A 19,151-nucleotide genomic window follows, 5' to 3' on the forward strand; every position below is an offset into this window, starting at 1 on the left:
GTACCTAGCATCTGGTGCATTTGTATATAGTACACAGAGTATCATTTATGTTCCTACTGAACCATTCCCCATCCTTACCCAGGCCGGCGAGCTGAGTGGACAGAGTTGAGGGACCGGAGGTAGGGTCTTGGATCAGGGCCCGGGCAGGGGAGGCTGTAGCCCCAGCCCTAGGGGCGGTCACAGGGGGGATGCTGGACGGGGGTGTGGAGGTGGTCCGGAGGCTGACCACAGCGGGCGAGCCTGGCGTTAGGTCTATCAGGTTGTCCTCTGTGGCTTCACTTAGCATCTGGAGGGAGACAACAGAACACAGTCAACACACACAGCAGTGGCTCCTGTAGAGAAAATGAACAGAGGTAGAAGGATGGATGGAGGTAATGGAGATGTTTACTAGTCCAACACATCACTGTCCTCTACGTTAGACTACGGACATCAGAGGGCTTTATGAGAGAGAGAGAGAGAGAGAGAGAGAGAGAATATTCTAGTTCTCTGGAACAACAGCACTATATAAAAGGTTCCATGTGAACATGTCATATGGTCCAATAAGAAGGTCCATATGTTACAGTAGTAAGACATGTTTCAACATTCTCCTCATTGACTCTATTCATCTCAAGACAGAGCTGGGATAGAATGGAGTGCTGCCATACTTGCCTCCATTAGCTGACCACAACACAGAGAAACAGAGAAACAGAGACATAAAACTGCTATACACATGCAGCAAATCAGCCACAAACACTGACAAATCTAAATCATATTGTATTTCAGAAAATACATCGAAAATGGACTGAAACAAATCAGACAATCAAATCAAATGTTATTTGACACATGCTTCATAAATAACAGTTGGAGAGTAACAGTGAAATGCTTACTTACCATCCCAACAACACAGAATACAATAACAAATTCTTCAAATAATATAACAAAATTGTAGCACGAGGAATAAATACACAATGAGTAATGATAGCTTGGCTATATACATGGGCTATCAGTACCAATCTGATGGGCAGGGGTACGAGGTCATTGAGATAGATATGTACATATCGGTAGGAGTAAAGTGACTAGACTACAGCATAATAAACAGTAGCAGCAGTGTATGTGATGAGTGTGGAAATATGGAAGTGTGTGTGTGTGGCCACAGTGTGCCTGTGTGTACATGTGATGTGTGTGTGTGTGTGTTGGAGTGTCAGCGTAAAGTAAGTGCTGTGGTAATCACAACAAAGTGACAGATAGTAACATGTATATCCACTCCTGTTGAGTTGATCATAGAAGTATAGATCAGTGAGATAACTCACCCCGTTATTCTGTGCTGCTCTACCCAACCGGTACCTCTCATACCTGCAACACACCACAAGTCCTCAGAGTTCCATGTAAAGAACACGTAGGCATTGGCATCAATCATACATTTACATTTCTGTCATCTATAAAACAACATGAAAGGAACGCTTTGACTTTTTGAGACCATGGAATGTTTAATAGAAGTGTATGCTCCAGATAGGTCCCCTGAGAACTAAGATGTTTAACTTTGCTCTTGTAGGTAGGACCTGCTGGGAAAATGTGTTCTACATGCAACATCATGTCACAGCAGATATCCTTGTTCACCAGTGGACTTTGTGTAGCTGGAAGCATAAGAAGTCAAGTAAGCCTAATTGTGTGTGTGTGTATTGTCTTGCCCATGTCTGTGCGTTACCTCTCGTATCGTAGGAAGATGTTGTTGAGGTCGTCGTTGACGTGCAGCAGCTCCTCTGTCACCTCCTCGTTGGAGACCCGGGAGATCAGCTCCACCACCCGCTGCTGCATGGCCCTGCACGTCCTGTTCAGCTCCTACACACACACACACACACACACACACACACAGGGTGAGGACATAGACACAGGGTGAGGACATAGACACAGGGTGAGGACAGGGCATCACTGATGGAAAGGTGAGTCTGTCACTCGGAAGGTGGAAGACTAGAATTCTCTAAAACAGGTCTCTAGCCAGCCAGTAGCCATACATGTCCATCATTAGACTCAGTTGTGTTACTTAGTGTCATGACGTTGGCCTCCTTTGGTACAGGGAGGACAGTTGACCCCTCCCTTTTGCACACAATCCACCCTGTGTGTAAAGGGTCGTAAAAACTCTAAAATTCCAGGAGAGTCTCTGGCCACAGGGCCCATAGAGAGACACAGGAAATTCTTTCAACTCATAGAATTGGAAAGCCAAGCGACATTTTGTGTTCTGGAGAAGGTATGGAAGATTGGTGAAGAATCCAGCTACGAACTGATCCGCTTGGTACCATTTTGTGATACTCAGAAGAGACAATATAGCCATATTACCATAAAACTGTTTATATAATAGACTCAGTTTAAGACTTACATCATATGGGTGTATGGAATGTATTAATAAGGATAAAGCTTTTGTAAGACATTGAGATGCTATGTACTGATGTAATGTGATAGAATTGTATTTCTGTAACCAAATCTAACTCAGTCATAGGCACGCCCCCAGGGACCCATACAGGACCAGGCGTCATTTGACAAGCTGTTCTATGGGCACTATAAAACACCCCCGGATTTACATTTCCCCAGACCAGGCCTACACTCCGTGGCCACATAGGTTCTACCATCTAATTCCTCTACTGAAAGTGAACCATACCACGTGGTTAACTTTTAGACTATCGATACTGACAGAATAAGAACAAGTCTTTGATATTAATTATTAGTCTGCAGCTAAGTAAATTATATCATTGAACGCGAAGACCAACGAACCAACCATTCGATGACGACATTAATGAATGTCGCTCTGAAAGATCCATTCTAACCGAGAGAGAGAGAGAGAGAGAAAGCGGACAAAACTCCCCAACAGAACTACTCTCCAACAAGAATCAGAACGACACACTGAGCGTAAATATATATTGATTGCAATTGTTCCCGAATGAGTGAGCCTTCAATTGTCAATTGTTAATATTAATGAACCCTGTGTAACTTCTCAGCCGACCTTTTATGATCCATTGTTCAACAGGCCGACCTGCCTGTTCAGCCAGTAGGGCACATTCCGATACCAATCCTTTGTGACGATAATGACTGTATGTTTTTCTGTTAATTACTTAGTGTAGTAAATAAATGATTTTAAGACAATTGATGTATGGATGATTTTAGTAAAGACTGGGTTCGTGCAGATACAACAATTTACGACGTTTGGTATGAGACTGGACTAGAGGTAAAATACACCAATTAAACTAGAAGATAATCTGCCTATACTATAATAGAATATAATATTATAGTACAGGAAAGTTATATTAGGAAAATTATAGCTTTGTAATCTGAATATTCTCCTTGGTGCCCCGATCTCCTAGTTAATTACAATTAAACGATTAATCAGTTTAATCGCGTGATAATAATTACAGGGAGCTAATTGATAAACATATCTTCCGTTTAATGGTACCCCAAAGACACGACATTAGTAAGAGAAATCACAACACCTACCTTTTATTTATTGAATCACAGTTTAACTGTATTACCTAAAGTCACCTCATAAAACAGTGGAAAGGTCACCTGATTCAAATACCTATCCATCACACCCTCAGTCACTGCCTGATATGGCAACTGCTCAGCCTCCGACCGCAAAGCACTACAGAGGGTAGTGCGAACAGCCCAGAGCATCACTGGGACCAAGCTTCCTGCCATCCAGGACCTCTAAACCAGGCAGTGTCAGAGGAAGGCCATGAAAATTGTCAAAGACCCCAGCCACTCTAGTCATAGACTGTTCTCTCTGCTACCGCACGGCAAGCGGTACTGGAGCACCAAGTCTAGATCCAAGAGGTTTCTAAACAGCTTCTACCCCAAGCCATAAGACTCCTGAACATCTAATCAAATGGCTACCCAGACTATTTGCATTGCCCCTCCCCCTCATTTACACCTCTGCTACTCTCTGTTGTTATCATCTATGCATAGTCACTCTACCTACATGTACACAGTACCTCAACTAACCAGTGCCCCCGCACATTGACTCTGTACCGGTACCCCCCTATATATATATATAGTCTCACTATCGTTATTTTACTGCTGCTCTTTAATTACTTGTTACTTTTAATTACTTGTTACTTTCAACAGCATCAACATCACCAACTCTCACTTAAGCAAGTAGAGTAATATTTGTTGTTCCCCTCTCCTCATCCTTAGAGTGGTGGTACTACTCCCCCTAGAGCGGTGGTACTACTCCCCCTAGAGCGCTGGTACTACTCCCCCTAGAGCGCTGGCACTACTCCCCCTAGAGCGCTGGCACTACTCCCCCTAGAGCGGTGGCACTACTCCCCCTAGAGCGGTGGCACTACTCCCCCTAGAGCGGTGGCACTACTCCCCCTAGAGCGGTGGCACTACTCCCCCCTAGAGCGGTGGCACCACTCCCCCTAGAGCGGTGGCACTACTCCCCCTAGAGCGGTGGCACTACTCCCCCTAGAGCAGGGTGGCACTACTCCCCCTAGAGCGGTGGCACTACTCCCCCTAGAGCGGTGGCACTACTCCCCCTAGAGCGGTGGCACTACTCCCCCTAGAGCGGTGGCACTACTCCCCCTAGAGCGGTGGCACTACTCCCCCTAGAGCGGTGGTACTATGGTGGTACTACTCCCCCTAGAGCGGTGGCACTACTCCCCCTAGAGCGGTGGCACTACTCCCCCTAGAGCGGTGGTACTATGGTAGTACTACTCCCCCTAGAGCGGTGGTACTACTCCCCCTAGAGCGGTGGTACTACTCCCCCTAGAGCGGTGGTACTACTCCCCCTAGAGCAGTGGTACTACTCCCCCTAGAACAATGGTACTACTCCCCCTAGAACAATGGTACTATGGTGGTACTACTCCCCCTAGAGCAGTGGTACTACTCCCCCTAGAACAATGGTACTACTCCCCCTAGAACAATGGTACTACTCCCCCTAGAACAATGGTACTATGGTGGTACTACTCCCCCTAGAGCAGTGGTACTACTCCCCCTAGAGCAGTGGTACTACTCCCCCTAGAACAATGGTACTACTCCCCTAGAACAATGGTACTATGGTGGTACTACTCCCCCTAGAGCAGTGGCACTACTCCCCCTAGAGCGGTGGCACTACTCCCCCTAGAGCGGTGGCACTACTCCCCCCTAGAGCGGTGGTACTACTCCCCCTAGAGCGGTGGTACTACTCCCCCTAGAGCGGTGGTACTACTCCCCCTAGAGCGGTGGTACTACTCCCCCTAGAGCAGTGGTACTACTCCCCCTAGAACAATGGTACTACTCCCCCTAGAACTAGGTGGTACTACTCCCCCTAGAGCAGTGGTACTACTCCCCCTAGAACAATGGTACTACTCCCCCTAGAACAATGGTACTACTCCCCCTAGAACAATGGTACTATGGTGGTACTACTCCCCCTAGAGCAGTGGTACTACTCCCCCTAGAGCAGTGGTACTACTCCCCCTAGAACAATGGTACTACTCCCCCTAGAACAATGGTACTATGGTGGCACTACTCCCCCTAGAGCGGTGGCACTACTCCCCCTAGAGCGGTGGCACTACTCCCCCTAGAACAATGGTACTATGGTGGTACTACTCCCCCTAGAGTGGTGGTAGCCTAGTGGTTAGAGCGTTGGGCCAGTAACCGAAAGTTTGCTGGATTGTATCCCCAAGCTGACAAGGTACAAAGGTACAAGGCAGTTAACCCCCTGTTCCCCGGGTGCGGAAGACGTGGATGTCGATTAAGGCAGCCCCCCCGCACCTCTCTGATTCAGAGGTGGGTACAACTTGTACAACTGACTAGGTATCCCCCTTTCCCCTAAAGTAGTGGTACTATGGTGGTACTACTCCCCCTCGAGTGGTGGTACTATGGTGGTATTACTCCCCCTAGAGTGGTGGTACTATGGTGGTATTACTCCCCCTAGAGTGGTGGTACTATGGTGGTATTACTCCCCCTAGAGTGGTGGTACTATGGTGGTTACCCCTAGAGTGGTGGTACTATGGTGGTATTACTCCCCCCTAGAGTGGTGGTACTATGGTGGTATTACTCCCCCTAGAGTGGTGGTACTATGGTGGTATTACTCCCCCTAGAGTGGTGGTACTATGGTGGTATTACTCCCCCTAGAGTGGTGGTACTATGGTGGTATTACTCCCCCTAGAGTGGTGGTACTATGGTGGTATTACTCCCCCTAGAGTGGTGGTACTATGGTGGTATTACTCCCCCTAGAGTGGTGGTACTATGGTGGTACTACTCCCCCTCGAGTGGTGGTACTATGGTGGTATTACTCCCCCTAGAGTGGTGGTACTATGGTGGTATTACTCCCCCTAGAGTGGTGGTACTATGGTGGTATTACTCCCCCTAGAGTGGTGGTACTATGGTGGTACTACTCCCCCTAAATTGCTGGTACTACTCCCCCTAGAGTGGTGGTACGGTGGTACTACTCCCCCTAGTGGGCTAAATGAGTTCCAACACATTTCAGTTGAACAGCAGGGTGACTACGGCAGGGAAGGTATAAACTTGTATTTAGGGGTAAAAAAAATATTTAAAAAAATAAAATAAAGATCTAGCGCTATGTGTGAATTTTTTTTTTTATGTTGCGTGCAGTACACAGCTGTCTCAAATTCTCAATGATGAAAAGCTTCCACAGTTAGGACCAGTGATATATTTTTAGTAGGATAAGGCTGAGGGGGCTTCAGAGAAATAGAATTACTAGAATGAATGTCCCCATTCAAGTCAATGTTGTGGAATTCTGAGGGCCTCCCAAGTGGCGCAGTGGTCTAAGGCACTGCATCGCAGTGCTAGCTGGGCCACTAGAGATTGTGGGTTAGAGTCCAGACTCTGTCGCAGCCGACCGGGAGACCCATGGGGTGGCGCACAATTGGCCCAGCGTCGTCCGGGATTTTTCAAAAATGTTGGTGTGTAATTCTATTTCTATGGGGGATGTAGTATCTGACCTGGAGTTATAGAAATATAATTACTAGAATGGGCATCCCCATTCAAGTCAATGTTCTATAATCGTATTTCTATGCTGGGTGTAGTCCATTTTCTGACCTGAAGGAGTTCCAGGTCCGAGGAGTCCTCCTGTCCAGGCACCATCTCAGTCAGCATCTCTGACATCACTTTGGTGTTTCCCCTCACAATGTCCAGTTCACTGCGCAGCCGGGCGATCTGAGGAGGACACACAAGCGGCAAGGGTCAGAGAGTGAGAAAGTATTCCCTGATCTGATCAAAGCTAAGTGGAGGCACCCTTGCTTTTGCCCATCTACACATGTTAGATCAGTGTGTATAAGGTAGTTGTTGTGAAATTGTTAGATTACTTGTTAGATATTACTGCATGGTCGGAACTAGAAGAACAAGCATTTCGCTACACTTGCATTAACATCTGCTAACCATGTGTATGTGACCAATAACATTTGATAACACCCAGGAGGGGAGGAAGGAAGGATGTATGTTGACAGTTTTCAAACAGGGCCCAAGATTGTGCAAGGCCTACAGGATGCGTCTCAAATCTTTTAATATCCTTTCCTTCATCCTCACTAACCTATTAGAACTTGATAAGTGAAAACAAGTGCCATACAGTATGGTTCTCACATATCATGTCATACCACTGCAGTTGAAGGAGAGTAGGGGAAGAGAGGAGAGGAAGGGAAGAGAGGAGAGGAAGGGAAGAGAGGAGAGAGGAGAGGGGATGCCACTTAACATTAGTGAGATGCACTCCCGTATTATGCATATCAAGTTCTTTGACGCAACCCTCAGGACAGGAGATACTTGGTTTTTTATTGGGCAACGTCCAGTGAGTTCTTTTCCGTTTTGGGCCTATTGAACATGACCCTGGCAGTAGTTTAACATTAGCCGTCAGAGGCCATCTTTAGCCTCACCTGTTCAGGGTTGGCGGTGATGGGGCCCTGTACGTTGGGGATGTGTGGTATCTGTAGGACGGGGGTGTGGGGGACAGGGGCCGGAGCCGGGGCGGCTGCAGGCTTGGGGAGGGTGGCTGTGGCTGCAGCGTGGGGCTGGATGGGGGCTTTGTACTTTAGTACAGCTGGGTCCACCTCTGGTAGACCCTGTAGAGAGAACACAACATGTAGTTAGTTAGTAGAGCTCTGTAGAGAGAACACAACATGTAGTTAGAGCTCTGTAGAGAGAACACAACATGTAGTTAGTTAGTAGAGCTCTGTAGAGAGAACACAACATGTAGTTAGTTAGTAGAGCTCTGTAGAGAGAACACAACATGTAGTTAGAGCTCTGTAGAGAGAGACACAACATGTAGTTAGTTAGTAGAGCTCTGTAGAGAGAACACAACATGTAGTTAGAGCTCTGTAGAGAGAACACAACATGTAGTAGTAGAGCTCTGTAGAGAAAACACAACATGTAGTTAGTTAGTAGAGCTCTGTAGAGAGAACACAACATGTAGTTAGAGCTCTGTAGAGAGAACACAACATGTAGTTAGAGCTCTGTAGAGAGAACACAACATGTAGTTAGAGCTCTGTAGAGAGAACACAACATGTAGTTAGTTAGTAGAGCTCTGTAGAGAGAACACAACATGTAGTTAGAGCTCTGTAGAGAGAACACAACATGTAGTTAGAGCTCTGTAGAGAGAACACAACATGTAGTTTAAGAGCTCTGTAGAGAGAACACAACATGTAGTTTAGAGCTCTGTAGAGAAAACACAACATGTAGTTAGAGCTCTGTAGAGAGAACACAACATGTAGTTAGTTAGTAGTGCTCTGTAGAGAGAACACAACATGTAGTTAGTTAGTAGAGCTCTGTAGAGAACACAACATGTAGTTAGTTAGCAGAGCTCTGTAGAGAGAACACAACATGTAGTTAGTTAGTAGAGCTCTGTAGAGAGAACACAACATGTAGTTAGTTAGTAGAGCTCTGTAGAGAGAACACAACATGTAGTTAGTTAGTAGAGCTCTGTAGAGAGAACACAACATGTAGTTAGAGCTCTGTAGAGAAAACACAACATGTAGTTAGTTAGTAGAGCTCTGTAGAGAGAACACAACATGTAGTTAGTTAGCAGAGCTCTATAGAGAGAACACAACATGTAGTTAGAGCTCTGTAGAGAGAACACAACATGTAGTTAGTTAGTAGAGCTCTGTAGAGAGAACACAACATGTAGTTAGAGCTCTGTAGAGAGAACACAACATGTAGTTAGTTAGTAGAGCTCTGTAGAGAGAACACAACATGTAGTTAGTTAGTAGAGCTCTGTAGAGAACACAACATGTAGTTAGAGCTCTGTTTGAGTTTATTTTATTTTTACAGGGACAGTGCACATTAATCAACGTTTCAGTAAAAGTGCCGGTTTTAGCCAGCCGGCTAATTTTCAACCGCAGTCCCTGGGCAGGTTATTAAAAACAATTACAATATAGACAATCATTGAGCAGTGAGCACACGCAGAGCAACATAGGACAAGCAAGACATAGCATACAGACAGAGCAACATAGAACAAAAAGCAACAAGACAAAATCCATAAAAACAACAAAGTGTTTCCACACCTCACAAGCTACAGACAACAGACAACATGGAAAGTGGCAATACACTGCTAGTGATTATGTTCACAAATCTGATTGACCTTTAGCCATGTCTTCATGCATTTTGTGAAAGTGTGATATGTGGTGCAGTTATGTGTGTCTGATGGCAGTGTATTCCAGACATGGGACGCTCTCACAGAGAAAGCGGATTTACTAAAGGTGCTTTTCCTTAAGGGAACTATACAGTCACCTCTCATGGCAGACCTTGTGGATCTGCTGCCATATGTTTGGGTTTTCTGTTTAACAAAAATACTGAGTGGAGGGGGAGCCAGGCCATTTAGGATCTTGAATACAAGACATGCGTCGGTGTATTGCACAAGATTTTCCCAACTCAGGAGCTCATGCTTTCTGAGGATGTAGCAGTGATGATGGCTATTGGGCTTCCTATCGAGCACTTTGAGAGCCTGTTTGTAGACAGACTGAATAGGTTTTAATGTTGTATAGCAAGCTTGGGCCCAACTAGTCAAGCAGCATGTTAAGTGGGGGAGTATCATCGATTTGAAGTACAGTCTTGCTACCTCTGTGGTCAAACAATTTCGTATAAATCGGAAATTAGCTAGGTTGAATTTGGTTATTTGAATTACCCTTTTCACATGCTTTTTAAAAGAGAGGTTGGAATCAAGTATGATGCCAAGGTACTTAAAATCAGATACCACCTGGAGCTTCTCCCCTGACACATAGACATCTGGCTCAGTAGTATCTGTTGCCCTCTTTGTGAAGAACATGCAAACTGTTTTTTTCACATTGAGATGCAAACACGAGTCACTGAGCCACTTTGTAACCTGGACCATTACAGTAGTGAGTTCTTGTGCAGCTTGTTGTTTGCTCTTTGCATGCACATATATCACTGTATCATCTCCATACATTTGAACTTCAGACCCAGTGCAGACAGAAGGCAGATCATTAATGTACAGGCTGAACAGGAGGGGCCCCAGTATTGACCCTTGGGGCACGCCCACATCATAGCTAAGAGTGGGCGACAGCTCATTGCTCACTCTGACACACTGAGTTCTGCCTTCAAGGTATGATTTCATCCATCTCAAGGCATCAGGGGAAAAGTTGAACTTGGACAATTTTGTGTTGAGAATCTCATGGTTAACAGTATCGAAAGCCTTCCTTAGGTCCAGAAACACAGCCCCAACAACGCCCCCTTTGTCCATCTTGGACTTCACATTTTCCAGAAGAAAGCAGTTGGCCGTTTCTGTGGAGTGTTTCGCTCTGAAGCCAAACTGCATGGAGTGTAATGTGAAGGGGCTGTTGTTGAGGTGGGAAATCAGTTGTTCTGCTACACACTTTTCAACAACCTTCGACACTACAGGTAGTATACTAATGGGCATGTAGTTACTCACGTCAGCAGGGTCGCCCGATTTAAAGATGGCCGTTATTATGGCTGACTTCCATACCCTTGGAAACACCCCCAGACCAATAGATGTGTTGGTGACCTTAGTAATGGGGCCAATGAGTGACTCTTTGTAGTTTTTAAGAAAGGTAGAGTCCAGCCCAAACACATCTTTGGATTTAGAGTTCTTTAGTGAGCTAATCACCTTGTTCACCTTTGACTCAGAAACCTCCCTTATGATGAAAACAGGTTGAGCATCATTCACTAGCACTGAGCCCAATAAACCAGTGGAGGGGTTCTGTGTCAGTACCCCGACAGAGTCAATAAAGTAGGAATTGAAGGCTATTGCCATTTCGACTGCAACATGTGTTAGATAGTTATTCACCATGATTACTAGTCTTTTTGCGGTGTTACTATGGTCTTTCCCTGTTAACTTTTTTAGATTCTCCCAGATCAATTTAGAATTTCCCTTTGCCTCACCAATTATGTTAATAAAAAAGTTTGCCTTGGCCTGTCTGATTTCTTTCGTCACCTTATTTCTCAACATGGTAAACCTACATCTGTCATGCTCTAATTTGAATTTTAAGGGCTGTTTTTAGAGCATAATCTCGTTCTTTCATCAATTTCCACATTTCTCCATTTAGCCAAGGAAGAGTGCTCTTTTGGCCAGGTTTGGATTTGATTTTCTTTAGGAAACCATTTATTGTAGCCTGGATTGTGGATAGAAAAACCTCACTATCAGCTTCCACATCTGTATAGGACAAGAGATCATTCCAGTTAATTCCCTTAATTGCGTTTTCAAAATAGTTTAATTCACTCTTAGGTATTCTTAGTTGATCCGGCTTTCTAACAGTAGAGAGCTTAAACCTGCTCTTAGACAGCTTTCTGGCTATAAGTGTCAAATTATGATCAGATAGCCCAGTAACCATATTGAATGATTTAGTCACTCTCTCTGGTTTATTACTGAACTCTCTCTCTGTAGAGAGAACACAACATGTAGTTAGTTAGTAGAGCTCTGTAGAGAGAGAACACAACATGTAGTTAGAGCTCTGTAGAGAGAACACAACATGTAGTTAGTTAGTAGAGCTCTGTAGAGAGAACACAACATGTAGTTAGTTAGTAGAGCTCTGTAGAGAGAGAACACAACATGTGTAGTTAGTAGAGCTCTGTAGAGAGAGAACACAACATGTAGTTAGTAGAGCTCTGTAGAGAGAGAACACAACATGTAGTGTAGAGCTCTGTAGAGAGAGAACACAACATGTAGTTAGTTAGTAGTGCTCTGTAGAGAGAGAACACAACATGTAGTTAGTTAGTAGAGCTCTGTAGAGAGAGAACACAACATGTAGTTAGTTAGTAGAGCTCTGTAGAGAGAGAACACAACATGTCGTTAGTTAATAGAGCTCTGGAGAGAGAGAACACAACATGTAGTTAGAGCTCTGTAGAGAGAACACAACATGTAGTTAGAGCTCTGTAGAGAGAACACAACATGTAGTTAGTGCGCGTTGGGTCTCGCCCCCTGTGGTGTTGGGTCTCGCCCCCTGTGGTGTTGGGTCTCACCCCCTGTGGTGTGTGGATGCGTGTTGGGTCTCACCCCCTGTGGTGTGCGGATGGGTGTTGGGTCTCACCCTCTGTGGTGTGTGGATGCGTGTTGGGTCTCACCCCCTGTGGTGTGCGGATGGGTGTTGGGTCTCACCCCCTGTGGTGTGCGGATGGGTGTTGGGTCTCACCCCCTGTGGTGTGCGGATGGGTGTTGGGTCTCACCCCTGTGGTGTGCGGATGGGTGTTGGGTCTCACCCTCTGTGGTGTGCGGATGGGTGTTGGGTCTCACCCCCTGTGGTGTGCGGATGGGTGTTGGGTCTCACCCTCTGTGGTGTGCGGATGGGTGTTGGGTCTCACCCTCTGTGGTGTGCGGATGTGTGTTGGGTCTCACCCTCTGTGGTGTGTGGATGGGTGACAGAGCATCCAGGTCAGCCATGGGGAACTCGATGCCTTTCCTCTTCAGCTCCTCATAAATATGGACCACCCCTGTCAGGTCAGGACTACTCCTGAAGGCATCCGCCCAGGCCTGGCAACACACAGACAAACACAGAATAAAGGCCTGTCCGGGTCAGGGCTACTCCTGAAGGCATCCGCCCAGGCCTGGCAACACACAGACAAACACAGAATAAAGGCCTGTCCGGGTCAGGGCTACTCCTGAAGGCATCCGCCCAGGCCTGGCAACACACAGACAAACACAGAATAAAGGCCTGTCCGGGTCAGGACTACTCCTGAAGGCATCCGCCCAGGCCTGGCAACACACAGACAAACACAGAATAAGGTCCGGAAGCAACACCGAGCCGTTACATCCTGGTGGACATGTGAGAGGAGTGGATAGATGAAGGCCAAATGGTGAGGGCCCAGGTGTTGTGTTGCTGACTTCAGTCCTGTGTGTGTGTGTTCAGTCTCTGGTTACCTGCCTGGAGCTGCTCAGGTACAAGGTGTCCTCTCTCCTCCTCTCACTGTATTTAGAGGTTTTTTTGTTGAGGTGTCTGGACTCATTTTGGATGTAGGGTTTTCCTAACTGCTGCAGCCTGGCCTCTTACAGCTCTCTGTCTAATGCGTGAGAGATGGGAGGTTGGAGCTCCACCTTGCTCTCTGATGGGCTTGGTGAAATGTTCACCATGTTGTTATATCTATCCACTTCTCTCAGATGTAAAAGTACCTAGGGGTTTCTTAGATCGATATAATGTGCTGTACTTGGATCAGAGCCAGGACTTTGTCCTGTACGATGGTGGGGGGGTTGGTTTTAGGGGAGATGATTTTGACGAGGACACCATCAATGAAGTCCCGGTTAGCCACGAGGACGTGAAACCGGTGGCCACAGTTCTTTACACACGTCTCCAGCACCTAGAAATGGAAAGATAGAGGTAAAACATCAGAAAGAAAGAAAGGATATATCTAAACAATGTTTCCCATGCCAATAAAGCCCCTTAAATTGAAATTGAGAGAGGAGAGAAAACATCAGGAAGTAAGAAAGTATGATAGAGAGAGAAACTCCCTGTAAGAAGAGAAGTGTGCCAAGATATTGATAAAGAGCTGACTGTCATCTGACACAGAATACAGGAGCTGTGACGCAGCTAAAAAAAAAAATCAAGATCCACATAAACAAAATAAAATATGAAGACAGAAAAAACATAGTTGAGAAATCACCTGAGGGAGAAGTGAGACACAGCAGACAGCTAATTCATGAACGTGTGTTGGTGGCTTTTTGAAGCTCAGGATTGAAGAACAAGTGTAACAGATAATAGCACTGCCCTAGTTAAGCATGCAGACATGTTTGCAAATGTGGTAAGTGTGCTCTAAATGTGAAAGGTCTATTTGTCTGTTTCTCTTCCCAGAGACTAGGTTGTTGATGAGGGGGAGTTCAGACAATAAGCCTCACTTAGATCTAGGCCTAGCTCTGGAAGGATTCTCTCTCTGTCCCTGCTGGTGTGCTCATCCAGTGTTTTCCAAATGGTGGGTCTTCAGCGCTTTGTGACAACTGTCCACGTATAACGGGCTTTAGAAAATACATCCCATTGATTTGAATGGTCAGGTTCTACCGCTGGGTAGCAGATTGTGGGCTCAAGACATTCCAAAACATCTCCAGATGCACTTGGACACATGATCAGTGATGCAACCTGCATGTTTCAGGCTTTTCAACACCACACACCCTCTATTGTTCATCTGAAAAGATTTAGGTGGGTCAACGTTGGGAACCCAAGTAGAGCCTGTCTCACCGTCAATCCTAGCATCACCTCCCGGTAGTTCCTGTTCCCACTCAGTCTCTTCTTCAGCGCCCGGATGGCGTCTTTAGGCCTGCAGGAACACAACACATAGAAACTTAGCTAAGCCCACAGAGATCCTGTTAGCGTTCTGTAAGTCATTCTATGATTAACCAGCTAATCTTAAAATGTAAAGTAAAAGTATGCATGGCATTCTTGGATTAGCATAGGGCTTTGGTCATGCTATCAACTCAACCCCTTGTTTTTATTGACCTAAACCATCTTAGCCGTGGCGTTGTTGATTTTGTATGAAGCCGTGCGCAGGTCTCAGGAGTGGGACGTCACAAGGCAACTAGCAGTAAATATCTTTCCTCCGTGGGGCAATAAACACACATTGATACCTACCTGGCAGTCAAAACACACACACTTCATTAAAGGCCCAGTGCAGCCAAAACTCCGGTTTTTGTATCATATTGTACAACAGCTGTTAAAACTAACACTGTAAAAGTTTGAAATAATGTGATCAGTGTTATTTCCTTATAATTGCTGGTTAGAAATATACATTTACATAGGACCTTCTAATCAGCAGGTTTTGCATGGATGGAGTTTTGGCTTGCCTGGTGACATCACTAAGCAGTATACAATAATAGACCAATAACAAAGAGAGTTCCAATCCAATAACAGATCGTTTTGAGGTTATATATCCCTCCCATTAAGCCCCTCCCATTAGGACCTTTCTCAGACCAGCTCCCAGACGGTCCTAGTAAAATTCTAGCTTGAGAAATAGTTTTGCTAAAAAAAGCTATAGATTTTTTTCTTTCTTACCATTTTAATGAACAACTATTACTACAGTAATGTACTTAATTTTTACCCATAAATTATTTGACATTGAGATCAAATCAGCTGCATTGGGCATTTAGAAAAACAAAATCACCACAGATCTGAGCTTGTAAACTCAGCAAAAAAAATAAACGTCCTCTCGTGTCAACTGCATTTATTTTCAGCAAACTTAACATGTGTAAATATTTGTATGAACAGAAGATTCAACAACTGAGACAAACTGAAAAAGTTCCACAGACACGTGACTAACAGAAATGGAATAATGTGTCCCTGAACAAAGTGGGGGAGGTCAAAATCAAAAGTAACAGTCAGTATCTGGTGTGGCCACCAGCTGCATTAAGTACTGCAGTTCATCTCCTCCTCATGGACTGCACCATATTTGCCAGTTCTTGCTGTGAGATATTACCCCACTCTTCCACCAAGGCACCTGCAAGTTCCCGGACATTTCTAGGGGGAATGGCCCTAGCCCTTATCCTCTGATCCAACTGGTCCCAGACGTGCTCAATGGGATTGAGATCTGGGCTCTTCGCTGGCCATGGCAGAATACTGACATTCCTGTCTAGCAGGAAATCAGCTATAGTGCTCGTTCTGTGCGTGGTGTCATTGTCATGCTGGAGGGTCATGTCAGGATGAGCCTGCAGGAAGGGTACCACATGAGGGAGGAGGATGTCTTCCCTGTAACGCACAGCATTGAGATTGCCTGCAATGACAACAAGCTCAGTCCGATGATGCTGTGACACACTGCCCCAGACCATGACGAACCCTCCACCTCCAAATCGATCCCGCTCCAGAGTACAGGCCGGTGTAACGCTCATTCCTTCGACGATAAACGCGAATCCGACCATCACCCCTGGTGAGACAAAAACCGCGACTCGTCAGTGAAGAGCACTTTTTACCAGTCCTGTCTGGTCCAGCGATGGTGGATTTGTGCCCATAGGCGACGTTGTCGCCGGTGATGTCTGGTGAGAACCTGCCTTACAACAGGCCTACAAGCCCTCAGTCCAGCCTCTCGGCCTATTGCGGACAGTCTGAGCACTGATGGAGGGATTGTGCATTCCTGGTGTAACTCGGGCAGTTGTTATTGCCATTCTGTACCTGTCCCGCAGGTGTGATGTTCGGATGTACCGATCCTGTGCAGGTGTTGTTACACGTGGTCTGCCACTGCGAGGACAGTCAGCTGTCCGTCCTGTCTCCCTGTAGCGCTGTCTTAGGCGTCTCACAGTACGGACATTGCAATTTATTGCCCTGGCCACATCTTCAGTCCTCATGCCTCCTTGCAGCATGCCTAAGGCACGTTCACGCAGATGAGCAGGGGCATCTTTCTTTTGGTGTTTTTCAGAGTCAGTAGAAAGGCCTCTTTAGTGTCCTACGTTTTCATAACTGTGACCTTAATTGCCTACCGTTTGTAAGCTGTTAGTGTCTTAACAACCGTTCCACAGGTGAATGTTCATTAATTGATTATGGTTCATTGAACAAGCATGGGAAACCGTGTTTAAACCCTTTACAAAGAAGATCTGTGAAGTTATGTGGACAGGGTCCTGAAAAAGGGACGTTTCTTTTTTTGCTAAGTTTATATCGGTTTGCCCTATAGAAAGATCAAAGCTAATCTTTATAGAGAAAGCTCTCTGTTACAGATGAGGTAATGAGCTTCCATGAACCTCTCTCTGAACTCTGGAGCTCTGTGAAGTTTCAGAGGAGAGATGAGTGTGTATATCACTGTCTGTGACAGCCACAGCTGAGTGTATGCAGTGCATAAAACATTAACAGAGTAGTGCTCAGGCAGTAGTCTCACTGACAGTCAGTCTCTCACTGATATGTTCTCTCCCTGACACTAGTGGCTCCAATGGGAGGGAGTTGAGGCCTTCAGACTTCAGACACAAACAGACTATAGAAAGAGAGGAGCTCAGGGAATACTGGTGTGCATGGGTGTTACATTCTCAAAAGTTCCACTTCCAGAAGTTTCAGGTAGGCAGTCTATGTTAATCTGTCTGATAAGTGGCATTAGTCTAGCTAGCTGGCATTTCTTCCACATGCATGTCCTTGTCTGAACCTAAAGAGGATTGCCTGCATGCCATTCAGTTGTCACCATGTCTGACTTCCTACACTACCACAATACACAAAGGCAATAGTAATTTGTTACTTGGTAGCCTTCACACTCAAATTACACAACGCTTCAAGTAGGCAGTGGAAGTTGTAATGGAGGCGAGGGACTGATATCTCAAAAGACATGGGGCATTTTTTTTCCTGGATTGTACTGAAATAGTGTTCTCCCAGGACTTCAGACAGCTAGCCAGTAGACAGTCATACCGGACCTGTTAACCACTGTGACTGGAACACAAGACACCCCAGTGTTCAGTCAAGCAGAATAGAGTGACTGGGGCTGCGAGTGAGAGTCTCAGTGTGTGTGTGTGTGTGTGTGTGTGTGTGTGTGTGTGTGTGTGTGTGTGTGTGCCAAAGCCTGAGTGTATGTGGGCATGAGGAATGTGAGAGACAGAAAGGGAGAGAAAAAAGATAGAGAAAGGGGAAGCAGAAGAATGAGTCAGGGAAGAGGAAAGAATTGTAGGTTTCAATCCCTCCAGTTGTTCCTAAAGGTCACAGCACTCAACCAATTTCAGGAGAGTCAACAACAACTTTTCTCTCATTAAACTCAAAGAAAAGTTAACGCTAATTAGTAAAAAAGGACATTTTCTCAGTCCATTCTAACTGCACTGCAGCTTGACCCTGTGCTTGTCTCAACTGCATGTGTGATGTGTGCCATGTAGAGAGTTTGAGAGCAGAGACAAGACAAATGTCTGTTGTTCACTATAACTAATGGACAATAAAGTTGTATTGTATTTGTGCACATCATTTGTATGTTATTTTTGAGTGTGATAAGAGGTTTGTGCGAGTGACTTGTTCAGTCAATCAGTAAGGCAGCCAGTGAGCCCGTCTTTCAGCCAGTGAGTCCGTCTTTCAGCCAGCCAGTCAATCAGTCACCCGGCCAGTCAATCAGTCACCCAGCCAGTCAATCAGTCACCCAGCCAGTCAATCAGTCACCCAGCCAGTCAATCAGTCACCCAGCCTGTCCGTCTTTCACCCAGCCTGTCCGTCTTTCACCCAGCCTGTCCGTCTTTCACCCAGCCTGTCCGTCTTTCACCCAGCCTGTCCGTCTTTCACCCAGCCTGTCCGTCTTTCACCCAGCCTGTCCGTCTTTCACCCAGCCTGTCCGTCTTTCACCCAGCCTGTCCGTCTTTCAGCCAGTGAGCCAATCAGTCACCCAGCCTTTCAGCCAGTCAGTCACCCAGCCTTTCAGCCAGTCAGTCACCCAGCCTTTCAGCCAGTCAGTCACCCAGCCTTTCAGCCAGTCAGTCAGTCCGTCTTTCAGCCAGTCAGTCAGTCCGTCTTTCAGCCAGTGAGCCCGTCTTTCAGCCAGTGAGCCCGTCTTTCAGCCAGTGAGCCCGTCTTTCAGCCAGTAAGCCCGTCTTTCAGCCAGTGAGCCCGTCTTTCAGCCAGCCAGCCAGTCAATCAGTCACCCAGCCAGTCAATCAGTCACCCAGCCAGTCAATCAGTCACCCAGCCAGTCAATCAGTCACCCAGCCAGTCAATCAGTCACCCAGCCAGTCAATCAGTCACCCAGCCTGTCCGTCTTTCAGCCAGTGAGCCCGTCTTTCAGCCAGTGAGCCCGTCTTTCAGCCAGTGAGCCCGTCTTTCAGCCAGTGAGCCCGTCTTTCAGCCAGCCAATCAGTCACCCAGCCT

General features: G+C 46.1%; 1 protein-coding gene across 10 annotated transcripts in view; it reads right to left on the minus strand.

Annotated features, from left to right (window-relative positions):
• Positions 1 to 19,151, minus strand: part of LOC106593146 (TOM1-like protein 2) — a 44,454-nt gene that overhangs the window by 14,131 nt on the left and 11,172 nt on the right. For all 10 annotated transcript variants that reach the window (XR_006769247.1, XR_006769248.1, XM_045715560.1 and 7 more), the window contains exons 3-10: positions 14,592 to 14,670; positions 13,570 to 13,719; positions 12,764 to 12,898; positions 7,836 to 8,021; positions 7,009 to 7,125; positions 1,685 to 1,818; positions 1,290 to 1,332; positions 79 to 286 (exon numbers count right to left, since the gene is read on the minus strand). Coding sequence is in view for 8 of the 10 variants with exons in the window: in XM_045715560.1 (XP_045571516.1) it covers positions 79 to 286; positions 1,290 to 1,332; positions 1,685 to 1,818; positions 7,009 to 7,125; positions 7,836 to 8,021; positions 12,764 to 12,898; positions 13,570 to 13,719; positions 14,592 to 14,670 (1,052 nt within the window). In the remaining 2 variants the exon portion in view is untranslated. The remainder of the gene's footprint in view (positions 1 to 78; positions 287 to 1,289; positions 1,333 to 1,684; positions 1,819 to 7,008; positions 7,126 to 7,835; positions 8,022 to 12,763; positions 12,899 to 13,569; positions 13,720 to 14,591; positions 14,671 to 19,151) is intronic.

This window comes from Salmo salar, chromosome ssa03 (assembly GCF_905237065.1).
Source record: "Salmo salar chromosome ssa03, Ssal_v3.1, whole genome shotgun sequence".
NCBI classification, from domain to species: Eukaryota; Metazoa; Chordata; class Actinopteri; order Salmoniformes; family Salmonidae; genus Salmo; species Salmo salar.